The 26,446-nt window shown below is 39.1% G+C and overlaps 3 protein-coding genes across 8 annotated transcripts in view; 1 reads left to right on the top strand and 2 right to left on the bottom strand.

Moving 5' to 3' along the window:
• Positions 1-15,859, bottom strand: part of LOC121655718 (arginyl-tRNA--protein transferase 1) — a 45,941-nt gene extending 30,082 nt beyond the window's left edge. Inside the window, exons 1-7 of one of the 3 annotated variants that reach the window (XM_042010525.1) lie at positions 15,707-15,859; positions 12,046-12,109; positions 11,427-11,489; positions 11,156-11,259; positions 10,771-11,007; positions 7,630-7,832; positions 2,504-2,632 (exon numbers count right to left, since the gene is read on the bottom strand). In XM_042010525.1, coding sequence (XP_041866459.1) covers positions 2,504-2,632; positions 7,630-7,832; positions 10,771-11,007; positions 11,156-11,259; positions 11,427-11,489; positions 12,046-12,109; positions 15,707-15,806 — 900 coding nt within the window. In that variant the 5' untranslated portion in view covers positions 15,807-15,859. Of the gene's footprint in view, positions 1-2,503; positions 2,633-3,898; positions 4,028-7,629; positions 7,833-10,770; positions 11,008-11,155; positions 11,260-11,426; positions 11,490-12,045; positions 12,110-15,706 lie in introns of all 3 variants that reach the window. The other 2 variants (XM_042010524.1, XM_042010526.1) reach the window with 2 other exon arrangements.
• A 356-nt stretch (positions 15,860-16,215) lies between these two features.
• On the bottom strand, positions 16,216-22,427 carry LOC121655871 (delta-1-pyrroline-5-carboxylate synthase-like). 4 transcript variants are annotated; one of them, XM_042010760.1, is made up of 17 exons: positions 22,278-22,427; positions 21,643-21,750; positions 21,365-21,516; positions 21,130-21,279; positions 20,926-21,030; positions 20,675-20,827; positions 20,261-20,351; positions 19,983-20,107; positions 19,737-19,881; positions 19,573-19,646; positions 19,350-19,443; positions 18,824-19,044; positions 17,981-18,118; positions 17,691-17,886; positions 17,379-17,500; positions 16,979-17,261; positions 16,216-16,905 (listed from the first exon to the last, which is right to left on the bottom strand). In XM_042010760.1, exons 2-17 carry the CDS (start codon positions 21,737-21,739, stop codon positions 16,724-16,726), a joined length of 2,328 nt encoding a protein of 775 aa, XP_041866694.1. In that variant the 5' UTR covers positions 21,740-21,750; positions 22,278-22,427; the 3' UTR covers positions 16,216-16,723. The 4 variants fall into 4 exon arrangements, with proteins under 4 accessions (XP_041866694.1, XP_041866693.1, XP_041866692.1 ...); XM_042010759.1 differs by having other exon boundaries at positions 20,669-20,827; XM_042010758.1 differs by having other exon boundaries at positions 20,926-21,048.
• Positions 22,428-23,231: 804 nt separating this feature from the next.
• LOC121655480 (E3 ubiquitin-protein ligase TRIM41-like) lies at positions 23,232-26,268 on the top strand. Its single transcript, XM_042010164.1, has 6 exons — positions 23,232-23,840; positions 23,992-24,087; positions 24,177-24,410; positions 24,791-24,813; positions 24,919-25,052; positions 25,140-26,268. Exons 1-6 carry the CDS (start codon positions 23,241-23,243, stop codon positions 25,736-25,738), a joined length of 1,686 nt encoding a protein of 561 aa, XP_041866098.1. The 5' UTR covers positions 23,232-23,240; the 3' UTR covers positions 25,739-26,268.
• Positions 26,269-26,446: the final 178 nt, after the last annotated feature.

Below are 26,446 nucleotides of genomic sequence, written 5' to 3' on the forward strand. Positions count from 1 at the left end.
CAACACATGGAGTCCATCTCTTCCTCTCCAACTCTCCCTTTCTTACTGTAAACACCCATCTGTAAACAATTAAGCATGCAAGCAGCCTCAAACACACACACACACACACAGAGGCATGTCTTCACTTACACACACACAATACATTTAGACTCATAGCTTAACCTTAAACTACCTCATAGTGATCTAATCATCAAGATTTTTTTCTGTACTTGTTTAAGTGACAAGAGGCCAGTACTTTATGATTATCTAAAATACTAAATCTAAGCAAAATACTAGAATACTAGAAATGGTAGGCAGGGACATAGCAGCAATACAAAGCTCACAAGATAAATATAAATAAAATACTTTGAACTATAATAAAAAGGGAAACTGGGACATCAATGCTAATGCAACTCATATAGTTTCATTGCAAGGCTTTATTGTGTGGAAACATATTACCAATGGTTACGTTTTTTGTTTGTTTACACATATATTTGATCTTGTTTTAGAGGTGGCTGTTTCTCGCATTTTTCCATATAGTTTTTAAGTTTGTTTATTTAGAGTGAAATACAAACGGGAACTAAATTTACATTCCCAAACAGGCTTGCTGTATGTTTATGTACTGAGAGTCATGGCTCAGCACAACAGTTAAGAGCAGTGTGTGACTTTGTGTGTGTGTGTGTGCATATGCGTCTATATAATTGCTAGTGCATGCTCCCACTCTGTCAGGAAACCAATATTAGATGGGGAAAGAAATATTTCTGGCTCCTTTCCAGTCATGGTATGACAGGAAATGCATACATCCTTTGACAAACACAGCCTTTCCTCCTCTAGGACGTTATTCTGTCGAATGATTGTACAATTTTGGCAGGGTAATTCAACACACACACACACACACACACACACACAGTTTCTCCTTTTGAATGGCTCCCATCCAGGCTGACAGTAATCCAGATTTTGTCCCTGGGTAATACTTTTAATGGATTAATAAATACCTCCACAAATACTAAATGACTCAACTTCCTAGGTAGCAGCAGCAGGCACCAAATGTAATGGTATTAAAATGCAGCATAACAGCATTAACAATGCAGTGCTTCTTTTTTAATGAGTGCCACACAACAATAAAGGTGTGGGCTCCACATGTCAAGGGATAGAGCAAGTAAGTTAACCAGGGGCTTGACAGGTAAGTAAATAAAATCAGTAGTGTTTAGTATAATGGCCTCAGAGGTGCGTGTCAGGATAGTTCAACAACAGTGATTGTAATAAAGTTAATTTTGCTTGAGTGGAAATAATTAGGATTCTTGTCTTGTATAAATTAGCCACCGAGGGAAGGAACTGAGAAACTTTCTTTCAGGTTAGAGAAAAAGTTCAGCAGTTCTGAATCTTAACCACATGGTTTTTTCCCTCAGGGATGATATTAAATAGATCAATGAGAAAAAGGTGCTTTGAGCTTCACTTGTGTCTTATTTCTACAACCTCTCCATAATGTACAAGTGGCTGCATGCATGAACTGAAGAGAATGTTTAAACACAGTCCCAAAGAATAGTGTGCTGTTACAATCCCTGTCATTTCCTCATACTATGCCTAAGCTAGACTTTTCCAGGTGAATTACAATTTATAGGCTGAACTTTAAGGGTAGTTAACCCAACTTTGAGTCACCCTGTGCTTTTAGATAACATATTCAGTAACTAGCCAACACAAAAACAAAACCTTCTGGAAATTTAAGAAACAACTGAGTTGTTAGTGCAGCTACACACCTTTACTTTTTTATGTATTTATTTTTAAGATGTTACTCATCAACTATCCAATTACCTTATTACCCTGAATTAAACCTATTCACTCAAGCAGACTCTACCTTTTAATACAACCAGTGTTATGGCACCAGGAAAGAATCTGCCACAGTCTGCCCAATCTGACAGCTTTCATTATTTATTAATTACCTTACTTTTACAAGCTGGAGAATTTAGTAAATTTACTGCAGCCTGCTGGCAGATAGATGGAGGAGGAGGCTGTTTTTCCAGCCCAGAGGGACAAAAGGCCCTCTCAGGTTGTTCAGGATTCCTGCAGCCTGACTAGACTTTATTTTTAAAAAGTGGAGAAACAAAGAAACAATTAAGAATATAATTTACTGTGTTCTGTATTTATGTTTTAAATTTATGGATCTGTTGCTTTAAGAGTCACATTTCCATTAATTACTAAACAGTGCTTTTCAGTCACGGCGCATAAACAGGCCGACTAACCCCGCTTTAACACGGATGAATGTTACCGTTACACAAAGGCAACAGTGACCTATTTATCATTTGCATTGCTATTTGATTAATCAGTTATTTTAATGATAACCTGGTTATTCGTGAAGCCCATAAAATCCCTAAAATAGAGTGAAATAATAGATGGAAATGTCCCTAATGTCTTTAAATAGCTAATATATTATAACAGTTTAAAAACCACAAAGACGGCAAAGTGAAGCTGGATTAAACATTTACAGTAGTTACCCAGCAGGGGTGAAATAATAATCATGCAGTACCTCACTCTCACTACATTCGCTGGGGTCATCACCATGAATGGCCATCTGGTAACGGGTGTACAGTGCCACCGACTGCTGATAGGATGCTGCGAACTGAGGGTCCTCAAAGTTGACCGGCACTAGCCTCACCTTCAAGCACAAGGTGTGGAGGAGAGGAGGTGGATGGGGGGGAGGGAGGGTTTATAAAGGTTTGCAATGAATACAAGGTCAGAGAAAAGTTAGAAAATAAATGTTGAAAAAAAAAGAAGAAGATAATGGAGGATGGAGGGATGCACAATGCACCAATCAACAGTTAGTCATAGAAGTGCTTTGACATCTTGGGGTGGATACCAGTCTCCTAGTCCTTGAGGCAAGCTGGTAACACAGCACGTCTGTTTTGCATTTTAAACTTCGTTTAATCGCACGGCTGTATACAGAGGAAACATCCATGCAACTAAACAGCTGGATTCTAGGAGACTGATGAAAATCTTGAGGATGAGGCTAGTGCACTGCCCAGTTTTAACCACAGACCGCTCAGACAGAATTGGCAACACAGCGTTGGTGCATTTAAGGTCAAGAACAGCAGGTATCCGCAACTTTAAATGGCTCATTTAAGCTAGAATAGGCTTTCACCGAGAGAGACTTCAAATCTCTCATCAAAAAAAGGTAAACAACATCGAGCTGAGGGCACACGCAAAGAAAATTAACATCTCATTACCTCACTGCTTATTCTACATTAAAATGAGCTTTTAGTGCAGACATGTGGAACGATTGTGAGGGTTGGGGGTGATGATGGACACAAGACGAGGTAAATGTGTGAAGGTCAGGAGGGTTCAGCTGACAGGCTGCCCCCTCAAACTGAAACAGTTCAAGACTAATGACTTCGCTGGAAGACCAAGAGTCAACCCAGACACCTGGAGAAACACCACTCTCAATCCTGCCGTATGGAAACATTTTCCCCTCAATTTCCTCTCCCTTTGACTCTCGCATTTCTAAACAGACTCTCACTTTAATACTTACATGTTCATTCACTCCTTCCCCTTCAGACATTTTGGACTTCCCCCATGACTCTAATGTCAAAACCATTGCAAAATGATCTATTAATTCTTATCTTATTTGGATGCTTTGATATTTATGTTGCAGTCCTGGATTTTTCTTTATTATTTAAAAAAAATTAAATAAAAAAAACTATATTAATTTTTATTAAATACGCTCAAAATACAGTTTTATTAATGATAGCCTGTTAGTCAGTATTAAATCACACACAAAAAAAGTCAAATGATGCATCAATTTCTAAAAGATCAGAGTAAGATAAAATACTTCTGATGCTACTGAAGGTATATGGAATTGTGGAGTCCCTCCCTCCCTCCCCGGGTATCCCTAGAGAGGGTTGACCTACGCCTCCCACCCTCTGACCTGGCTCTCGGAGGGTTTGCCAGGAGGATCCTTGTGAATGCCCATCTGGTAGAGTTTGTACACCTGGTAGGAGGCGTCGAAAGAGGCTTTGAACTGCGGGCTAGGGGGACTGGAGCGCACTAGCCTCACCTTCAAAAAGAATACGGGCAGACAAGGGTTAATATCAAAATGAAAAGAGTGCTAAAAAAAAAAGCATAAGTGGTGATTAAAACACTAAAAGATAAAACACATTAGAAATCATAGAGAGAATAAAGTGTGAGAGACCAATGAAATGAGAAAGAAAGACTGACATAATCCAACCTTTTGTGGTCAAAAGAACACAGACCAAGACAAGAGGGCTTTTTATGTTTCTGTTATTCCATCTCAGTGAGGTGTTTTGTTTTTACCAGTGACAGCAGCTTCTGTTCAGTTTAGATGTCAATTAATGGAAAAACAAGACTGGATTATGCTACGTCAATCTCCCTTGTGAATGAAAAACAAAAAACACAAATAAAAAACTGTTTTCTTTTCAAATATTTGCTGAAGTTTTATTAATAAACCATCTATGAAGTACAGATGTTCATTTCAGTGACTTCACCATGTGGTCTGGCCAAAATGTAACTTTTGTATAAAGGATGTCTTTTTGTTTTAATGGACATTAATATCAGATAAATGTAACCTATTTTTTTCTGTAGAAATTAAAATATTTTTTCAAGGCTTGCATTAGTTCCAATTTAGAGCTTTAATAAACTCTGTGTTACCCTTTATCATCTTGATTTAAACTTTCTGATACCCTGTTGTTTACGTCCATGCACGTGTGACATTATCAAACAAGAACATTCAGAGTGAGAAGTTTTGATTGTGCACAACCATTCACTCCCCCCACCCAAAAGTCAAAAAAGGGCCACCTTTAACAGCAATAACTGCTGTAGGTCAGCTGTATGTCGCTCTGAGTTCGGCATATGAAACTGCTGGGATTTATGTCCATTTTTTAAAGCAAACGCTCCAGTTCCTTCGTGTTGGATTGGTTCAGCTTGTGTACAGCAATCTTTATATCATGCCACAGACTCTCATTTGGATTGAGGCCTGGGCTTAAAAAAGGCCAGTCCAACAAATTTAAGTAAGTGCTGCGTTAGCAGAACATTTAGTGTCACTGTTCTGGTGGAAGGTGAACCTTGGTTCCTCTCACATCTGCTGAAGACTCAAACAGGTTTTCCTCAACAGTTTTCCTCTATTTAGCACTATCCATCATTCCCTCCATTCCGTTCAGTTTCCTGTTCCCTACCAATGAAAAACATCTCCACTCCTGCCAGCACCGTGGTGCTCTTTGGGGATAGTGTTCTTGGGACGATGAATTTTAATTCTTGTTTTCTGCTTTTGCCTATACCAGGTTTGCTTCATCTCTACATGCTTTCACTTGTTCAAATAAGTATGATCCTTCATTTCTCAAATATGTACTATCAAACATTTTACAATACATCATTTCTAACCACTGAATCCTCCATTATCCTCCTGTGGCCTTTGGAATATAACTCTTCTTCTCTCTAAATTTCATGGCAGTAACATGAAGAAGAAGAAACGACTGCTTTTATAGATAACATTTTTCTAAGATAATACAAACATAACCCATTTAACTTTAAACGTTATGATGAAGACAAATAAAGGTAGCAGCAGCATTTGTGAAGCAACTTCAGAAATGAGGCACATTACTGATACTTAATGAGCAATGTGTTAATTACCTTACAGTGGAGGCAAAGAACCCCCCCAAAAAATGCTAAAGTCTAAGTGTAAGCTTTAAGGTAAAGCTGCAGCATGACTGACAAACCACTTCCCAGTGGGAGTGCACAGCTCCACCGGCTTTCAGACTGAAACTTTGCTCATTCATATCACGCTCAATTACAAAGAGCAACAAGAAGACAGCCAAAAAGCTGAGCTCAAAACTTCAAAACAACAGTCTACAAGCTAAAGGCTAAATCCAACTTTTCATGCCCCATGTACAACCTTACACACTCAGTTTCTTAATTGAGCAGTGTTATGAATCAGACTTAACAGATTAGAAAAAGATGTTGATCGAAAGCTGTAAGGAAAGAATAATTGGCTGGGTGTTGTTAATGTAACACAAACTAAAGAATCTAACTTTCTCATCCTGCAGTCCCACTTTAATTAGGCAGCTCTTCGTTTGGAAGCTTTTCTTGGCCACAGAGGCCGTGCCATATGAATCCCCTGGAAGAACAGGCTAGAGAACTGAACTCGAGATTTGTTTGACTTGGAGTGAAGACTGTGTCTCTCATATGAACACTTGGCATCCAGATCCAGTAGCCAAACAGAGACATTTGGTCTTTTTAATAAAAGAAAAATGTTTAAATATTAATTTAGAGAAACATTTTTGATATGCTTAAACCATTTTTTGTAAAGCTACATTGTTAGTATACAGCAGACAATTTGGAAATGTAATATTAAAAAAATGTATGGCATATTTTTCCAACCTGTCTAATAATGATGGATAAGTTGCTTTGAATCTTCTAAACTTTGTGCACAATCATTTATTTAGAACAAAAAACAATGAAAATATCAGGTAAGTGTAAAAGAAATTCAACCACTTTTTTGTGTCGAGCAGCCGAGGAGCGGTCCGCACTGTCCTGGGATGTCTGAAGAAGCTGTGACATGCTGTCATACTGACCCCTGGTGGTGGAAAAACTGAACCCAGCTTGGACAGAGACAACCACTCAAATAAATACATCTAAACTTCCCATCTTGCCACTGTGACACCTTGTTTTTTTGTTGTTGTTTTTTAAGGGGTAATTGGCCCCTTTAAGGTCACTTTCTCAGATTTTATGATAAATGTAAACAAGGAAGTTTCACAGGAGCACTGGGAATGTTTTTATCACTAATTTTCCAAGTGTTGTGTGCATCCTGCAGAGCATCCATCGCGTAAAGGAACATTTTAAACAAATGTGTTTATGATAAAAGTACACTACACAGCTTTAATTGCACTAATGTAAACAACTTTATCCTTTGGCACTGGTGTCAAAACCAGAAGCTGGAAATTCTTAATCCAAATTGTTTTTTAACATCACATGCTTATTTAATAAACAGCTTAAAGAGTCATCTACACACCTTTTCACTTATTGGAGTTCTATAATATATAATTAACCTTCATTTGCAAAGGATAACCTTGCATGCCCACTTACTGAATAACAGACGCAGGCAAACAAATAAATCCATATGAGAAGATCTGACTGGGAAATGATCTTGACAGACTTGTCTCAAGGGGTACAGAAACAGGAGACAGTGTCTCAGCTCCACATGAAGCTGAGTCTGATCAAGACCAAGAAAGACATTACGCTACCAACCTCAGCTCAAAGCATTTGCCAGGGATCTTTCTGCATCATTCTGCTCCCAGCTAAAAGTGCATTTCCATGTCCTCTCATACAGGCTAAGCTGGGTGCTGTGGTTTTAGTGTCATCATAAAGGTAATGGAAGCCAGTCTGTGTGGTGTGCCCGTCATTTGGGTGAATTTAAACTAGGAAGAGGTGGTTTTTCCACTCTGTTTTGGCCAGCTATTCTCTCCGCACACATAAACACAAGGTGAAGTCACTGAGGCTGAGGAAGAGGGCTCTCAGCTAACTCTGTGCTTATTATACTGACTAAAAGTTCAACCAAAAGCCCGCTCCTTAATGAAACACAGAAACATTACCATAAATTAATTTCAAGTCCATCCAGAAAAGTATCTACTCCACATTTTGGCTCACCTCAAGGTGATGAGAGGGACTGTCTGGCAATGAGTCACAGATGAACTCCTCCAGGGTTTTAGGCTGGTTGTTTTGGGTGGGTGTGGGATTTGTAGGGGAGACCCCATCGCCCTGTTGTCTCGTATGCTCTTTTTGAAGACGCCGCTCCTTCCTCAAGTCTTTAGCCTTCCTGCATGGCGGCCTGCTAGGATCAGCGCCCATGCCTACATGCAGAGGGGGAGACACGAGTAGCGGTTAGAAGGTAGAGGATAATTTAATGGCGGTAATCAGTTTTGCAATTATTGAGCCTTCTAACCAAAATTTTAAATCATATTGAGAAGCTGGCAACTTTTCCATGATGCTCACTGTGACGTCAAACCGAGTTTCTAGTAGATAGGACCCTGCCCCACTAGAAACACGAGCAATGTGTTGCTAAAGTTTTCTCAGTGAATTCTTAGGAAATCACTGTTTTGTTTTCCACTTCAGTTGTATTTATTTCAAGTCATTACTTAGGCTACAAAGCAAATGCTACGCCTAAGAAAAGTCAAAATGATTAGCAGCTAGCTAGTGTATATTTATAAAGAAGATGATGTACCAGTCTGGTTTGCTTTTGTGAAGATGAGTAGCCCATCACACCTCAGCTTGCTATTAATAGAATATACACACTTGTTCTTGTTCAAAAAGACCAATGTTAATCATCAAAGCAACCAAATCTCTCTGCTTCCTTCTCTCTTCCTCAGCCTTCTGCTACTGCGCCCCCCTCCACCTCCACAATCTCTTGGGCTCTTGCCAGGCCCTGCGGCTCCCTGGGCACACCGTGTCAACAGTTTACACGCCCACATCCTGTTTGGAGCAATAAGGAAACGAGAGCCGTTTCCTGCTTGTACTACTGCCAGCTGCCACAATCAGCTTACTCACAAACTTTCCTCTCTGATGATGTCACAAGGAAGATGCCTCCTCTTGACACACGGAGAGGGAAACTGTGATTCCAGCCAAGGATTACTGGCAGCCTTCAGCTGTAACATACCTTAACATCTTATATGTTCTACTGTTAAGCAAACAGCATCCTGCAAATAGCGCACTTGGACCTCAGGAGGAACAGTGAACAGCTGCAGGCTTATTTCAATAAATGCTTCAACTTAAAATCATGAATCGTCATTTTCAATGTAAGGTTAATAAAAAAAAACACAGACAGGGAGGAGAGGGTTTATATACTCCCATGATTACTCTCTCCTCTCTCTAATTACACTCACTGCTAACACACACTTTCCCTCTTAGTCTCACAAACACATACAGGTACTCTGGAGGACGGTGTACACAGCTGTGCTGAAGATAAAGTCTGACAGATCAGTTCCTGTTGAAGACAGATGCTCGTGCTCCAGCAGTTAGCACTTCATAAAAATCTGTGACTCTTACCCTCCCTTTTTGGGAGAACTTCCCCACGATATACTCAGTGTAAACTATCTGGAAACCTTTTATCTATCTTACATACAATTACAGTTTATTTATTGCTTAAAGAGGATATTGTGAGCAAACATTAAAACACACACGTGTTGAACATAATTTAGCAAACAATAAACACTGAGAAACTGTATAGTGTATGATTTTCTGCCTACCTAGACATATTTCTGTATCAGTTTGTTCCTTGGAGGCAATATAAAAAGGATGGAAAATCACTTTTTCTCAAGTTAGAACTGAAACCAGTTATAAAGCCTGCAGTCATAAAAGCTGAGGAAGTATACATCCAGGTGTTTTCTGTTGGAGGTGAATGGGGGGGGATAAACATAGTAAATCCTCTTGCTTCCACTTTGCTGAAAAGGCTTGTTATTTCTAACACTAACTAAGAGAAGTGTGTTGCTGACACATGCAGAACTGTAGAAGGACACCAGCTCTGATGTAACTTGTCTGCATCTGGATCAGTTTGTGCCATTGCAGAGGTTTCCAGCTACAACGGATGCCCTTATCTTTTACTTAATGAATGTAGGTGCTGTTCTCATTAGACGTCTGCAAGAAAAACAAAGTAGATGAATCCTAAAATACAGACATGTCTGATTCTGGTGTCTAGTGGGAGTTTATTGTCTCTTTAATATGAGCGTTATTAATTCACTGCAGTGAGGTAGCAGCAAAGATATCCTCTACTAGATGGTAAGGAGGAGAGCATGGAAGATAAGTCCAAGCCGGAGACACTGCATCAAACACTGTGAGCCTGTTACAAGGTGAACAGTGACACCATCTGGTAAAATACTGTTAGGCACTGAGCACAAAGTGCAACACAAACTCAGGGTTGGAACGCTGAATGGACAGACCAAAGTTAGGATGATTAATTGTATCTTTTCACCCTGAAGATACCAATCGTTACCAAGGGGAAATGTGTATAATCTTGGCTGACTTGAATAACTAATGATTCAGTTCAAGGACTGACCTGTTAGGCAACAGGGGTTTTGCTTTGAGGAAATGTGCTCTTGCCCTATAAAACAAGACACACTAAATAATTTATCTTTCCAAAAATTAAAAGAAAATGAGCATTATGTTCTCCCAAACCATTCTGATTCATTCAGCAATTAAAGAAGCAAAAACAAATAAATAAACCAACTAATGTAAGGACTGCGCAGTAGTGGTGTTGACTGGTTTTCTAATCCCTAATCATTCCCTAGGAGTGAGTGTGAATGTGAGTGGTTGTCAGTCTCTCTTGTGTTGGCTCTATGATAGACCGGCCACCTGTCCAGGGTGTTCCTGAAAACAGCTGGGTTGGCTCCAGTCCATCTTAATGATCTCAAAGAATGTGTAGAATAAAAAAAGAACAAAAAAGTGGTCAACAACTTAAATTGAGAAGCCAAAAACCATAATACCAAGTAATAATCAAAGTAATTGAAAATCTAGTCTGTCTTACTGACTGGTTAACTGCTGCAGCTTGCCTGATGTTTCACATCCTTTATGGTTAAAGAAAAAAAAAAGAAGCTGGCAGTTGAGCAAAACATATTTGAAGAGCTGCTCTGACAAAAAGAAAAGAAATTAAGTTTCATATTTTACAGAATGATAATTTATTTTAACTGTATTACTACTAAATAAGCAGAAATGTAGTCTTTTATTATCAGAGAGAACTAGAACAGAAACTCATTGTTTATGACTGCCAACCACTTGCAGGGGAATCAGACTGCCTACCTGGTTTAGGAGCCGTAGCTGCCGTTCTCCCATCTGGGACAGAAACTGGATCCTTTGGTGAGGTTTGTGAGCCTGTAGGTTTTGCATCCGCTACTTCTTTGTGAACTTCTGTGATAGTGGGACACTCTGCTACTTCGTGCTGAATGTCTGTGATAGCAGCACCCGTCACTTCTGATTGACAGACTTTACTGGGTTCCTGTGGAGCAGCCTCTTCACACACAGAGTCCATTGGCTCTCCTACACAGCACAAAGTCAGTAGCATGAGATACCACAGAGCCAGAGTCAGCGGCCAACTATGGATGTACTTTAAAGCACAACACAAGAGCATCGATTCTTTTTCATCCATGAATACAATTTCTTTACTCCAATATAAACATACTCTCACCATCTTCCTGTCCTTTAGGCAACTCCCCTTTGGAAATGAATTTGTTAATTTTCTTCAGGATTTTCTTGTGGGATTTGGAAGGCTGGAATTTCAGTGCATGACATCTTCAAAGAAAATATAAGGAAAAAAGGGGACCAGTTATTTAAAATGTATTTTTATCCAAAGCTGCTGTTTAACATTTAATGAGTTATTATGTTGATTCTATTTAAATGTCAGGATGTGGAGCATAAATAACAGCAGAAGCTTCCAATTGGTAAGTAAAAACTATTACCTGATGGTATATTGTGGACAGCAAGTCTTCTTCATTATGGGCTTATAAACATATTTCCCACTTCTGAAAAAGAAATCAGGAACTTTCTTTATTATAAATTACCATAATCGATGAAATATAAACCTTAAGCATGGATAGGATGAAACCAAGTACAGATTACTGATGTAGTCTACCAGGCAGAAAGCATTAGATAAAGAGGTTTAAATTAACCACAAAGTGACAAAAATGTCAACACTAACTAAAAGAGTAAATGTCCACAATGGGACAAAAGTGTCCTAAAATGACCAACTAAAAAAAAAGACAATTAGATGCAACTGATGATGAATAAAGTCACAAAACAAGCAGCCATGCAAAGCAAACTAAATTTGGGCAAAGGGGAACTATAAAAGATCTGAAACAATAGAAATTAAACACCCTGTGACCAACCAGGGACATAAAATACAAAAGAAAAAGAATTTCAAGATGACTAGAAAGTGAAGCAAAATTAAAAAATAAATAAAATGAAATAATTTGGCACTATTTTTTCCCCTCTCCTAAATCTATCAGTCCAAGTCTACTGCAGGGATCAAGGCTTTATGCTGTGGGACTGCTTCACTATCAGTCCACACAGACAACTCACCGTCTCCATCCTCGGTCTATTAGGTCTTGGTAGTCTTGCACTGTCATGGTGTGAGACCACATCCCTGTGAAAAACAAAACAAAAAAAAAAAAACAATTTCCTTAATATGTTGAAATTATTGCATATGACTTTTATATACTGATATTTACTCAAAATCAGGACACTGATTTTATGTGAAGTTTATGAAAAGTCTCTGAGCTGCACTGAGATCTAGATTTAAGTAGCAAAGCATGAAATAATTTTCATTTCATTAAGTTCTGATCTGTTGTTCATTTTCGGACAACCAAGACCGAAAGATGCTTTTGTAAGATTTTGCTTGAGACTGAACACTTTGTGGACATAAACTGTGATTTCAGTAACACCATTTAATGTCAAAATGAAGAAGAGCATTATGAACGGGCAGAAAGGCTCTTTGAATTAGTCAGGCTCTTTTGTATGAGGAAGTTGCAGCTTGTTGAGAAGCTGCTTGAGACTCTGGTGATGGGGCCAAAGATACGTACCAACTTAAATCACAGCATCCCTAAAGGGTCATTCCCACAGTGCTTTAAGGCCCCAACGGACACATAGAAATCTATTATTTGTAGCCAAAGCGGATCTGCCTTCCCAGACCTTAAGATTTGAGCTCCTCCTAAATTTCCATTCAACAAACACACGCCAAACTTTGAGTCTCTATAGTAAGAAAGACGACTATCAGTTTCCATCTGAAACAACAAAGAGAAGTGACAGAATAACAGTTCACACAACACACACCGAGTTTGCCAGCGAGTATAGTGTTCCATGTCACAGGAAATGGTGATTAGCTGGAGTCCAAAGAGTCAGAGACCACTTAGTGAGACCCAAAAGAGCAACGCGACACTTATGTAGTAAATGTCAGATGACTGGCCAAAAAAAAAAAACGACAGCTTGGCTGCTTCTTTCTTTATTGAAACTGTTGGGTGAGGAACAAATATTCTTATTATTGAACCACCAGTCAGGGGGCTGATAAGAATTATGGTTGTTTATTGTTTGTAATTTAAAACACAGGAATAAATCATAAAAGAATATTAAGTTTATATATCACCAATATCTAAGATAAAAAAAAACTAGTCTGAAAGCCACTCATGTCCTACAATAAACAGAATTTAGCATTTTTTTGCATAAGAACCTGAAATTAAAATGGATTTTTATGGCCAGGATCATATAATCTGCACAACCTCCCTAACCCTTTGGAGGAGTAAATTTTTTTAAAACTAAATAAACATTAGCATGCATACCCATTAACCCTCTCAGGTAACAGCTCATTTGAGCTGAACGGGTTGTTGTGGTAAACACAAATCCTTGAATCATACCACACACTGAATCCATCTTTAGATTAGATGATACTAAACAAAACAATTTTCCTAAACATTTTGTTATAAATTATTATGTTGGTCTGCCCTTACTTGACAGGTTTGTTGGGGAGCTTTTTTGTTTATCTTTTTAAGATTATTAGTGCTCAAAGACATTTTTAGATATTTTATTTACTTAAGGAAATATCTTATTTGGACTAGATCCAATTTGTGATCCATCACTTACAATAACAAAACAAAACAGTTCTAGTATTCAAAGTCAAACCAAGTCAAACATATAGAAGTGCCATTGAATAGATTATTGATGTGTTTTTTATTCCTGCAAATTAAACACAAACAGGTCTGCCCTTGAAGGATAATTTTTGGAAAAAGCCCGAAAACTAGCCAGGTGGGGCATAAGAGGTCTAAAATGCTAATGTTAGTACACTGCACAAAGAATCAGGCTGTGGTCATAATGACCCAACAGGATTACCTGATCCATTTTTCAGCTTCCACTGAGGCATAATGGACACAATGACACAGGGGACAGCAGATGTTGTGCTCTGTATTGTGGAGACAAAGTCCCTTTGTATACACACCATTGATAGCATCACAGGGCCAATCACACCAAAGAAAACAAACAATCTAATAATGCACCTGCTTCAGAAACTGTACAATAGAATAGACAGATCGCTCAGATACAATAGTATAGTAACATACAGTACAAACTGATTAGCGTCTTCCAAAGACAGTAACGTTATTGCCAGAAAAAGACAAAAAAAAAAAAACAGTTTGTTGTTACAACTTAAAAGCAAAGACACTGAATCTGTGTCCTAAATCTAACATGCCTTCATCTCACCTGTGAAACACTGTCTTACACAAACTACAAGTGTAGTAATGTCTTGTGACTTTTTTCAGACCCTGCCATGCCTACATGACGTAAAATACCCAGATTATCACTGAGATTAGACGACAGCTCTCAACTGCAGGATCCAGGTCCAATTCCTCATTGACTGCTTTAGGTACTGTCTAAATCCTTATTATAGTCAGCCTGATTCACCTCAGCTCATGGCAGTGGAATCATTCTGTTCAATACAGAAAATCCCTTCCTACCTATGCCTTCTTTTTTTAAATTGCAGCTTCGTAACACTGTTTATTTGTGTTCATAGAACCTCTATAAACCCTGTCACCAGTATGGCTTGTGCCACCCACATAACAGAAATTTTTCATGAGCTAATAATACTTCTATAAACAAATTATATATTTATTTTTAACAAATAAACATATTTGCACCCCATAACAATAGCATCACCTAATTTTTGTAAATTTCCCACCTCTTTTTTTTTTATCAAGCATTTTAAATGTTTGTGTTATTCCCCAAATTCACTCAACAGTTTAAACTAGACAGTTAAAAGAAGGTGGGCTTTGCCAATCTAATTAAACACCATTCTTTGTACCCAATAACTGAAGCTGTCATTTAAAAACCTTTTTAGTATTTATAGGTAAAATTACTTTTAAGTAACAACAAAATTTGCTTCTGCCAGACAGGTTCTTTGTCAAGCAATTTGCTGGAATTATTTGTAATACATGTCAAAAACAATTTGTGAAACTGTTTATATTTAACTTTACCGAATAACATCAAGTTGAAGCTGCAATCCACATGTCCTACTATACTAGGAGAAATTCCTACCAAAAAAAAAACAATAGTTAAAAGTACTGCTGCTTCTAACTCAAGCCTCAAGTGTCACTCTTCCCCCAATCCCTGAAACATACAAAACACAGCCTGTTTCTTTGGCTCATCAGGACACATCAGAAGAACTCCCACTGACCAAATGAGGCAGCTGCTCTTTTCCTTCTGATGGCAACAGCATTCCTTCCTTGTTCCGAATCTAATGTTACTGGTCATTAGCTAGCTAAATGCTAGCAAAGATGTTAAGTATACTGCCAACTTCTTAAGTTAAAAATAAAGAAAAAATCCTGTATAAAATATTAGTGTGTATATATACATAGAATAGAAAGTAAACACCAAGCCTTAAACTTATTGAAACAAATAAGTTTCTTTGTTTTTGTAGTATTTCTACCCAGATGAAACACAAGGATTGCAAAATGCTAACAGCTAATAAACTTAGCTAGGTTGTCCTCTTGAACACATTAAGGAAAAAGCTCACTAATGTGAACACTCTGAGGTTAATGCCTCGATGCGTTAGTAGATTTTTTTATGACATTTAATGACGGCAGAACAGACATCAGATAGTTACCATTTTTAATCATACTCGGTTGCTATTCCTGCAGGTATACGGAGCTAGTTTGTTAGCACAAGCTACTTCTGTCATACAACCTCATCCGAAACTTACCCTGAGAGAAGTTGCCCTTTTCATTTTTACAGTAGCCACAACGGTAACCATCATCGCCGCCGAAATATTCTACTATAGTGTAATTCTGATTCCCTGCCATCTTTACTATCCACAGATGACAGCCGTGTTTGTCAGGTCACCTGGGAAGTACTGCTGATAACAAGCCCCGCCTACAGTTAGTACGTATGTTCTGTTGCGTTGAGGACATGTAGGAGTGTGAAAACTCCTACAAAAAGGTTAATTTTAATTCTGTATCGTTACATCTGAGGTGAATTTTTGAATATGTTATAAATAACCTTATTCATTGGTAAAGACAAGCTTTGCACTCCCTTTGCAAAAAGGCTGTGCAATAATAAACTTTAGAGCAGAGCTAAGGCAAGTGATGGTCAGCATTATCATTTAACAGTGGAATACCTTTACTAAATAGAGCAAAGACTAAAATCAGACCTTGCTGTAGATGCAGTTGGAAAACAGGTAAGAAATTATGAAGCACAAACTCATGCTTTAAGAACTGTACATCATATTTATTAAATTATCTGTGCAAAGAAGGAGGACAGCAAAAGAAATCTGAACCAAGATCCTGCACAAATACTTGCAGCAAAATACAAGAACAAGGGAGAGTTTGCATGTAGAAAAATAAATTAGAAAATCACAGCTGGGGCACTGATTACTTTTTCTGCTTTTTATAAAAAAAAGTCTGCAGGGAAAAGAGCTTTGTCGACGCAACATTATCGCATTTTTCAGTTTTAGCACAATTCATTTCCATTCATCAGTTGTTCTTACAACCACTCAATTTCTTAAGGGAGATTTGAATGGATCTGAAAAACCGATTCACAGGTTTAAACACAGGTTCACAAAATAAGGAATTAAGTTGTCAAATGAAAGTAGCTGTTATTCTGCATCTAAGTTTTCTGCACCTACATCGTGGACTTACACAGGTGAAGAAGCAGCAGCTAGTAAGTTTAAATGCTAGACATCTGTTGCGTTGACTCCTGATAGTACTCCATCTTGGGTACCCTAATTAAAATGTCCCTGGGGCACAGGGATGTTTTCATGAAGGTATTTCATACTGCCTTGCTCAGAGAAGTCAGCAACAGTGTGACCCTCCCCTCGGAGGACCCATTTGGTAGTAAGAAGTCCGTCCAAACCCACTGGACCTCTGGCATGTATCCTTGCTGTGCTGATGCCAACCTCAGCTCCTTGAAAAGAAATTGTGCAAGTCAGTTTACTGTTAGATTTGTAAAAGAAGGTAGCCAGATATTGTATACCTACCAAGGCCAAAGCGGTAGCCGTCAGCAAAGCGAGAGCTGGCGTTCCAGAAAACACAGGCACTGTCCACCAGCTGTAAAAACTGCTCAGCTGTGTCTTCATTCTCTGTAATTATGACGTCTGTGTGGGAGCTGCCATATTTGTGGATGTGGTCCACAGCATCATGCATGCTGTCAACCACCTCAATGCAGCACTCTAGGTCCCCATATTCTGTGCGGAGAGACTTCACCTCAGAGGGGCTGAAAGTTAAATAGGATGCAAACCGGGGACCTGCATGAATCTTTACCTAAATAAAACAAAAAAGTACAAATAAGAATTTAGTGCCAAATACTCTTTAAGTTAAGTTCTAACCTGTATAAAAAAAAAGGCAAAAAATACTAGACATTTTTTTTGTGCAACTTACTTGCTCTGTTCTCAGCATATCAATGATCTGATCAAACAGAGGAGTACGCAGCATGTCTCTGTGAATGAGGAGGGTCTCCATGGCATTGCATGCTGCAGGGTAGTCACACTTCGAATCCCTGACTAGAAACAGAGTTTGTATAATCATTCAGCAGTTCTAGGTAACCCAAAGACATCAATTACCACAACTTTTTGGGCATCATATAGACAAAAACATATTGAAACAATATTTTTATCCAATTCTATAGCTTACAGATCGGTTTCACAGAAAAAAATATATAAAAAACAACTGCTGTATGCAGTTTACACATACCAACTTCAATAGCTTTGTCTATGCTTGCTTCGCTGTCTATAAAGACGTGGCAGACGCCTTCACTGTGGCCCAACACAGGAATCCCCTTAGCTGCCCTTTGGATGTTTCGGACCAGCTGAGATGAGCCTCTTGGAATGATCAAGTCAATCATCTTGTCCAGTCTGCACAGATCCTCAACTTCCTCACGTGTGCTCACCTGCATAACAAGGTCAATTTTAAACATATCACAAAAAATGGAAATACTACAATAATGTGGAATTTGGATCAATGCTCAAGGCGTTCAGTCTCACCAGCTGAATGGCATCCGTCACCCCGTGAATTGCAAGTGCTTCCTGAGTGAGCTGATGCAGAATTTTATTGGTGTTGGATGCTTCTTTACCACCCTTCAGCAGCAAAGCATTTCCACTGGCGATTGCTAGTGCTGAGACCTGCAATCCAATATAAACACAAGAGTTTAATTTTCTACTAATCTAAAGTAGAAGGAAAAACAAAGTTTAACCAGGGCTTGAAATACAATGTGCATGTGCAAGTTTGTGCACATAAAAACTGGAGCAGTGCACCTAATTTCTGACACTATGTGCAAGTGTGCAAGTAAAAGCTTGTAACTTGCAAGTCCGCAAACTTAAGTGACTCCATCATTATACTTTATTCAGACCCCTCTAGTGATGCTTCCTTTTAAGTTACTAATGACAAATTTAGCAACTTTTCCTGGCAGTCCCTCCCAGCTGCAGCAGATATTCACCTCTGGACCCAGACTGAAAATGGGCCTGGCCATGATACGCAATTGTCACTTTAATGCAATAATTAATTAACACAGACATTAAGTTTACAACACATTAACACAGTTTTTTCTTCGTCTTCTTCCAAGTCTGTTCCTTATTGGCTCTGACAACACAGCCAGAGCAAAGGTCACATGAGGGGGGGTACTGGCCGGGGATGGCATTCCTTCTACATCAAGCCATTGAGAAGATAAGCATGCACTCTAAAATATACTCATTCCCGATGTTTCATGGAATTGGTATGGTTAAATTTTTTTATTTTAAAATGTCAAGTATTAAAAATTGTTAAATATCTTTTGTGCAGGCTAAACGATATGTAAATGTATTTCAAGCCCTGTGAACTACAGGTCTGACCTGTGGGAGGCAATCAGGACGCGACTCAAAAATGACCAGCAGGACACCGATGGGGACTGTGATTTGTTCCAGCTCTAGATTGTTAGCCACTCTGGTCCTCCTCAGCACTCGACCCACGCTATCCCTGGAGGAAACGGCAAGCTGACGCAGGCCGATGGCGAGGCTGTTCAGCTTAGCAGTTGATAGACTCAAGCGATTGGTCATGGGCTGGGACAAACGGCCTGTGATGAAACAAAAGAACTACCATTGCAAAAACTCTATTGATTCATAGAAAAAAAAATGAATGAGAAATAAATCAGTTAAAAAGGAGTACATCCTCACTGTGCTATGCTGCCCTACAACAAAGTTTACCAAATAATTCCTGCCAACTCCACAAGAATCAAAGATAGATTACAACTTCTGCCGACTACCACTGAAACCAAGCCTCTTTTCTTTATCAGTCTCTCTAAATGGAATACAAAGGTATTTGCATGCAGCTGTGGATTAAGTTAAGCTGTATCCCATCTCTAGCTCCCTCTCTCTGTACCTGCTGCAAACTCCATGTCTTTCCTGTTGGCACTGAGTATCTCATCTTTCTTCTCCGTAAGCAGCTCAGCCAAGCAGCAGATGATCTCTCCTCTCTGGAAAAAACACATGCTATGATACAATTAAAACACACTATAATCAAGAGTAATTAAAGCTGACAGTAAATGACAAAAGCATTTGTAACAGGTTCTCCTTTGCAACCTGCAGATTTTTTTTGTCCTCACCTGCTCAGGGAGCAGAGAAGCCAGAGTCCTGCCTGCATGCCGGGCCATCTCGGTCTGCTGCTCCACCGTTGGACCTGATGAAGTGAATAAAATGCACATGAAAGATAAAGGAATGGATCCAGAAATGTGTGACAAATTTTTATCTGTGTGATTGCCCATCATACCTGCAGGTTTCACTTCAGAGAAAAAGGTGCCAATTTTCTTCCCTTCCACAATGTCGGTGATGACGTGGCCTGTCACTTTAGGATCTGTGCCGTTAGCAATGATGACAGAGGTCCCACCCTGCAGTGCCCAAAGGGCTGCTTTCACCTGCTTAAAACAGCCTGATTGAGTTTCATGTAACATTGTCATTACTGACCAACACTGCCCTGCTTACATATTGAAGAATAAAAAAAAACTACTGTGCCGACCTTGGCTTCCATGCCACCAATGCCAACTCTGGACTTGGTGCCATATGTGATCGACTGCTGGTCTCCAGGATAAAATATATCAATGAGCTTGGCATCATCTGTTCCTGGAGGACTGTCATATAAGCCTGTGGGATACATTTTTAATCATTTATTAAACAAAAGATTATCCAACTAATTAACTTTGGATAAGTAAAGGAGATACAGGTTTACATATATAAAACATTTAAATGTTTAAACTCTAATTAAAAGAGGCATCAAATTAGTTGTTATAGCTGTACCTTGAACATCAGACAGGGCAATAAGAAGGTCAGCCTTCATTTCAACAGCCAACCGTGCAGCTAAGCTGTCATTATCTTTGATGCTTATCACCTAAAATAAAAACATATATTACAGTAAACTAAAATGCCATCATACTGCACACTGCCATACAACGAAAGTCTCTAAAACATATTTCACTTCCATCCAACCCAAGAAAGGCATAAAAGAGACCATCACACTTTGAACAGGATGAGAACAGGAAGTACATGAGGTATTAATGTGTTTTAAAGTTAAATGATATTAGTGATAATGGAAATGGAAATGAAAAGAAACATCCGTGTTTCACTTATGTAATGGATTAATCAATCCACACCCACAATTTTGCACCTCTTTTAGCATTCCCAGCATGCCCATCACACAGTACCCACATTTACCCCCTGTAGGTCACTGTTGGGAACAGGGGGCGGAACAACTGCATCATTGGTGTTGATGATAGGAACAATGTTCATCCGCAGCAGTTCATGCAGCGTGCTGTTTAGGTTGCGTCGTTTCTGCTCATCATGAAAATCCAGGTTGGTGACAAGAATCTAAAGAGGGAACAAAATAAAAAAGTAAAAATTAAGCAACTTTTTTTTTTTTTAAATAATTTCCTATAATTTTATTTGCAAGAAAGTCCAATACATACTTGTGCGGTGCAGATGCTGTATTGGGTGAACATAGCTTCATACAGTGCCATCAGACCACTCTGTCCAGCAGCTGCACAAGCTCGTGCCTCCAAAACTGGAACTGACTGAATAGTAGATTTCACCTTAACATCACCAGCAATAAAGCAATTGCTTAAATATCAACATTTACAAAAAGTGGACTTGAGCTGAAACTTATTATTTACCATGTCTTTGAGTTGGTTTTGTCCAGAGTGTAAGGCCTGCCTGACACTCTGAGACAACAATATCTCATGTCTCAGTCGCTGCTTCCCAAACGCCACAGCACCACTTGTAACGATCATCATCTCCCTGCCTTGATTCTGCAACATGGCCACCTGACAATACACGAAGACCATAGCGTTTGACTTTTTAAGTTGAAGCCAAGGGAATGCCTATGCAAGTCTTGGTCAACTTTATTACCTGCTCTACTATTGAGGCCAGCCGTCCCAGCGCCAAGCCGCACTCATCTCCACGTGTAACCACGGCGCTCCCCAATTTTACCACAATACGTTTGGCCTGCTTCAACTCACTGCGGTGGGCAAAAGACTTCCCATGTGGTCTTGGGAGGGAAACTGCAGGGAATAAAAGAGTCACATCAATGTTTAACAAAAAGTAATACCGAGTATTCATTACTACTAGTCAAGTTTGGGAACTTGAGCTCTCTTCTGGTACAATGGAGGTGTTAGGTGGTAACCTACATTTCGCCTGGGAAAATGCTCTGATAGAGACTGGACACACATTAGACTGCCGGATTTTGGATGGCAGGCGAGAGCACATGGCCAGCCTGGCAAACATGGCAGTGAAACCTAAGAACAGTAGGAACAGACACACAAATCAGTACCAGGTTCCTGTAACAGTGGAATAACCTCATCTGAGATAAACCCCTTTTGTATATGATAGCTATGCTGTATGGGTGTTCACCTGTTACACACAATGCCAATAGAAGAGTAAACTTCTAATTGATTTTACTGAGTACGAAATCACTTTTGCTCTCGGTGAAACGTTTTCGTTATACGCCTCAACGTTATCGGTCGTGATAACTGAAAATGACACACTGACCCAGTAAAGATGTTGTTAGCACAGAATTAGCTTACATGGATTGCAAACTAAAGGCAAATAGACTGTTTTCCACATAAATAAACAGAAATGCATACGCTAAAGCTGGCTTGTTAGTAGGTAAGCCAGACAACAATTACTTCTTATTAATTGCTATTGTCAAAATATGCTGTAGCTAGCTAATGTTAGCTAGTTCCAGCTAGTATGAGTTGCCTTTGTGAACAATTGTTTACGATACAAACGATGAAAAAAAGTTTTTTATGACAGCAGTCTTTACCTGACAATGTGAAGATCTAGAAGACCTATCTCCGAGACACTTGTGTTTGCACTGCAAAGAGGAGACACGTAAACAGTCGGTGCCTCACTGCCACATCCACAGCCCACGTTGTTTGAGGAAAGAGGAAAAGCTTGCTATTCACAAATGATAACTACGTAGAATACTTGGATTCGTGCACGTGGTAAGTGGTAACGTAAGGACTTTTACGTTCGCAGAAATAAAACTTCTTAACGGAGGAACAACCAGTTTAGTTACCCATCGGATTCTTTAACAATACTGTAGGAATTTCATTTGCCTTTGCTTAGAAGTTGGAACATGTTTTGTTTCTTATACTTTATTATAATACATGCTATCAAAACTAATGCTTAAAAGTAAACGTTTTTCTACTAATTTTATAAACACACCAAGCAAAATAAGTTTGCAGTAGTTTAAAAACCTAATGAGGTCTCATATTCTTATTAGTCATGGGATTTTGAAATTAAAATATTTTTTGAGGAAATTTGTTGACAAAAGATGTGGTTAAAAATTGAATATTAGGTTAGTGTTTGACCAAAAATCTCCACTTTCATGTCACACAGCTTTCTAAACAAATTATTTGCAAACATAGATCTTGAGGCAAGACACGCACAATCTTTTTTTTTTTATTTTATTTATTTATTTTTTTTAAGCCACCAGGTGGTCCCAGAGATTATTTCTGCTCTGTTTCCAAAGTCAAGCTTCAACTGTCACAACATTTTTAATGGTTCTGCATTTTGGATTTAGATATTGTAATTTGTTGGAAAAGACATTCAGCTGTATGTGGTCTCCTGAGACTGCGGCTGCTGATTACAACTCATTGTTAGTAATCTGACTCTAGAGCTTAGACTGGGCATGTGCTTGCCAAGAGAGGTCTGTGAAACATTAATGAGCAAGAAGTCCAGGAGCACAGTGCACAGTGGCCTGCTAACAGGAGAAAGCAGAGCAATGGGAACTATTGAGCAAACTTTAAAGTGTCCTGTCTGCCAGGATTTCTTTACTGAACCTGTGACGCTCCAATGTGGACACAACTTCTGCCTCACATGCATCCAAGCTGTCTGGGAAACAGATGTGTCTACGGAGGGTCCTTTCTTCTGTCCAGAGTGTCAGATATTTCTTCCCTCTGACCTCACTCTGGAGATAAATACTGACCTGCAGACTAAAGTGAAAGACTTTACTGGAGACAGGCATTTAGGAGAAGCAGAGACACAGAAAACAACTCCAAATGGTGCAACGAAACCATTTTTAACTGTCTACTGTGACCACTGCATAGAGAAGCCATCTGTGGCTATAAAGACTTGCTTGACCTGTGATGCGTCACTGTGCCAGGCTCATGCACAGCTGCACCAGCAAAGGTCTGTTCTGAGGGAGCACACACTGGTGGAGGTGACCAGGGATCCGTTGTCACTGAAGTGCAGGGAACACCGTGATGAGCTTAAGCTCTTCTGTATGGAGGAAAGGGTCCCTGTGTGCTGCTTGTGTGTGCTGGTTGGCATGCACAAGCACCATAAGGCATCTCAACTCCATGAAGCTACTGCAGACTTCAAGGTGATATTATTAATTTGTTTTTGTTTCTTGTTTTTTTTTTTGTTTGTTTGTTTGTTTTCTGCCAATGTGTTTGGTTTACGTGCATGATTTTCTTCTTTCTTCTTTACTCTGGTGTTAATTTTCTACAGGCATGTTTTATTTCTGTCGTTAGAGTATGTTGGAGACAAGCATCAACCAACTGCTAAAGAGGAGATGTGAAGCAGAGCATGCCATCAAGGACTTGGAGTCTCTGTATATGCAAACTGTGGTATAGTCACTGTGATGCCGTTTTCAGAATCATGTTTGTTTGTTTTTTTTATCCTCAGAAAAACCTGTAATAGTTTATTTCTTTCCTAGAAATCTGCTGCAGATTTCAGAGAGAGAATCTCAGACAAGTACAGCAGGATTCGTGTGGTGCTGGATGCCGACGAACGTCTGATGATGCAAATCATAGATGCAGAGGAGACATACATGACCGACTGGCTGGAGACCCAGAGGGGCATTGTGGAAACTCAAATCAAAGAGATAGACAGATTCAGAGCTTCTAGCAAATTACTTCTCCAGGAAACAAATGACCTTCAGTTTCTACAGGTAAGTTAAAGAGCCCTTGATGTGTTCATTCACTTCTAGTATAATTAGTTTTAAAACAAATTTAGGGTCAACTAGACAGGTTTATCTGCTTTAATGTTCTTTAAACACTTATTTTTTGTCTCATACTGTACAATTTTGAAATTCTTCTCACTTCATTTTAGTTAGTTTCTTTAAGACCACCTCCTAAATAGCCCAGGCTGCTCTGATTGGTCAGTTGATTTGCTCAAAAGACAGCACAGTGTTAGAAAATAATAGGAAGCATCAAAGACTATAATGTCTTGTCTAATTTCATATGAGCTTGAAACAGATCAAAGCCTCGTTAAAATTTTTTGTGCAGTTGCAATGCTGATATTAACCTACAACTTGTCCATTTTCAACAGCAAATCACAGCGCAGAATCTTTGGTGAGTGTAATGTCGAGTAAACTTAAATCGTTCCTCTGTAACATTAAAGCTTTACTTCATATAATCACTCAGTTGACCTTCATTCAGTATATTTTTATATTGTAGTGATCCTTTGGATTTGCCACCAGTCCAGACAGTAAATGGGGATCTATGTGACCCTGAGAAGCTGAGAACAGTTGAGAGGCTGGTAGATGACCTCTCTCTAGCTCTGTCTCAACATTTTCCACGAATGTGGTCATGTTAGTAAAGAATCCAACATTTTACAAACAAAATTCAATGCCTGCCGTGTCTATAATTGTGTATTTAATGTAAATATTTATTTGCAGATCTAACTTTGCCTGCTTTAGACGTAAAAACAGCCCATCCGAAACTGGAAATATCTCAAGACAATAAACAAGTGTACTGGAGACGCCAGCCTGCCAGTGAAAGACTAAGCCCGCAACCATATGATTCCCAGTATAGTGTCCTGGCTCAGGAAAGTTTTATGAGTGGCCAGTATTACTGGGAAGTCATTGTGCAGGACAAACCATTCTGGATGATAGGTGTGACCACTGGCTCATTTGATAAGAAAGACAGCCCAGCTCAGAGTTCTTCCAGTCTGGGTGTGAACAGCACATCCTGGTGCATCTACCATGGAGATGGACAGTATCTGGCATGTCATGACACACAGGAAAAGCAACTGTCAGTTGCAAAGAGAGTGAGAAAGCTGGGCATACTGGCAAATATCCAGAAGGGGGAGCTGTCATTTTACAATGCGGATACCATGACGCTGCTTCATTCATTTTGTGTACAATGCACAGAGCCTCTGTACCCCATGTTTAACCCATGTATTGATATGAACGGAGTGAATAAGCAACCTCTTACTTTGTTTTGGATTAAAGATCCCTGGAACTGGCATGCAGATGAGAGTGAAAAGCAAACTTAAAGGGTATCTTTAAATCACTGTTGTGAACAAAGAATCATTAATTTGTTTTATTGTGTTTATTCCAGTTTTTTTCTGATGAATTTACATGTTGGAGATGTCTATTAAACTTTTAGAGAGCTGGTTTCTCCACGTCACTCAAATCTATAATCGAGGAATGCACCTACTTCCAAATTATATAGAAGCTATTACAACCCCAAATCCAAAAAAAGTTGGGATGAAATGTCAAATGGTAATAAAAACAATGCAATTATTTGTAGTGTTCATAAACCTATATTCTGTTCCTAATAGGACATAAACAACATATTGGATGTTGAAACTGAGACATTTGATCATTTTATGGACAATATTTGTTCCTTTTGAAATTGACAGCAGCAATGCATTTAAAAAAATGTTGGCTAAAGGGCAGCAAAAGCTTGAAAAGTAAGTGGCAGAAATCAAAAACAACTGGAAGGTATAAAGGGAGCACTTTAGAGAGGCAGAGCCTCTCAGATGTAAAGAGGGGCAGAGGTTTACCAGTCTGCAACAAACTGAGTCTGTTTAATCTGTTCCTTACATTACAGTGTGTAATATCATGAAAACATTCAGAGTCAAGAGGAATCTCTGTGCCCAAAGGTCACAACTGGATGCTCAGTTCTTCAGGTTTCATTGCATTAACAGACATGATTCTCTACTAGAAATCACTGCATGGGTTTAGGAACACTTCCAGAC

The sequence above is a fragment of the Melanotaenia boesemani genome, chromosome 16, assembly GCF_017639745.1.
Source record: "Melanotaenia boesemani isolate fMelBoe1 chromosome 16, fMelBoe1.pri, whole genome shotgun sequence".
Lineage (NCBI taxonomy): Eukaryota > Metazoa > Chordata > Actinopteri > Atheriniformes > Melanotaeniidae > Melanotaenia > Melanotaenia boesemani.

What these genes read in the sequence shown, in the direction of transcription:
- LOC121655871 (XM_042010757.1), bottom strand. Translation starts at nt 21,739, where the DNA reads ATGTTTGCCAGGCTGGCCATGTGCTCTCGCCTGCCATCCAAAATCCGG. An exon ending in CTCTGAAGTGAAACCTGCAG is followed by an intron (nt 19,647 to 19,736) that starts GTATGATGGGCA and finishes TCACTTCATCAG; the next exon opens with GTCCAACGGTGGAGCAGCAG. An exon ending in AGACATGGAGTTTGCAGCAG is followed by an intron (nt 19,045 to 19,349) that starts GTACAGAGAGAG and finishes GTTTCATCACAG; the next exon opens with GCCGTTTGTCCCAGCCCATG.
- LOC121655480 (XM_042010164.1), top strand. Translation starts at nt 23,241, where the DNA reads ATGGGAACTATTGAGCAAACTTTAAAGTGTCCTGTCTGCCAGGATTTC. An exon ending in ATCACAGCGCAGAATCTTTG is followed by an intron (nt 24,814 to 24,918) that starts GTGAGTGTAATG and finishes TTTATATTGTAG; the next exon opens with TGATCCTTTGGATTTGCCAC. An exon ending in TTTTCCACGAATGTGGTCAT is followed by an intron (nt 25,053 to 25,139) that starts GTTAGTAAAGAA and finishes ATTTATTTGCAG; the next exon opens with ATCTAACTTTGCCTGCTTTA.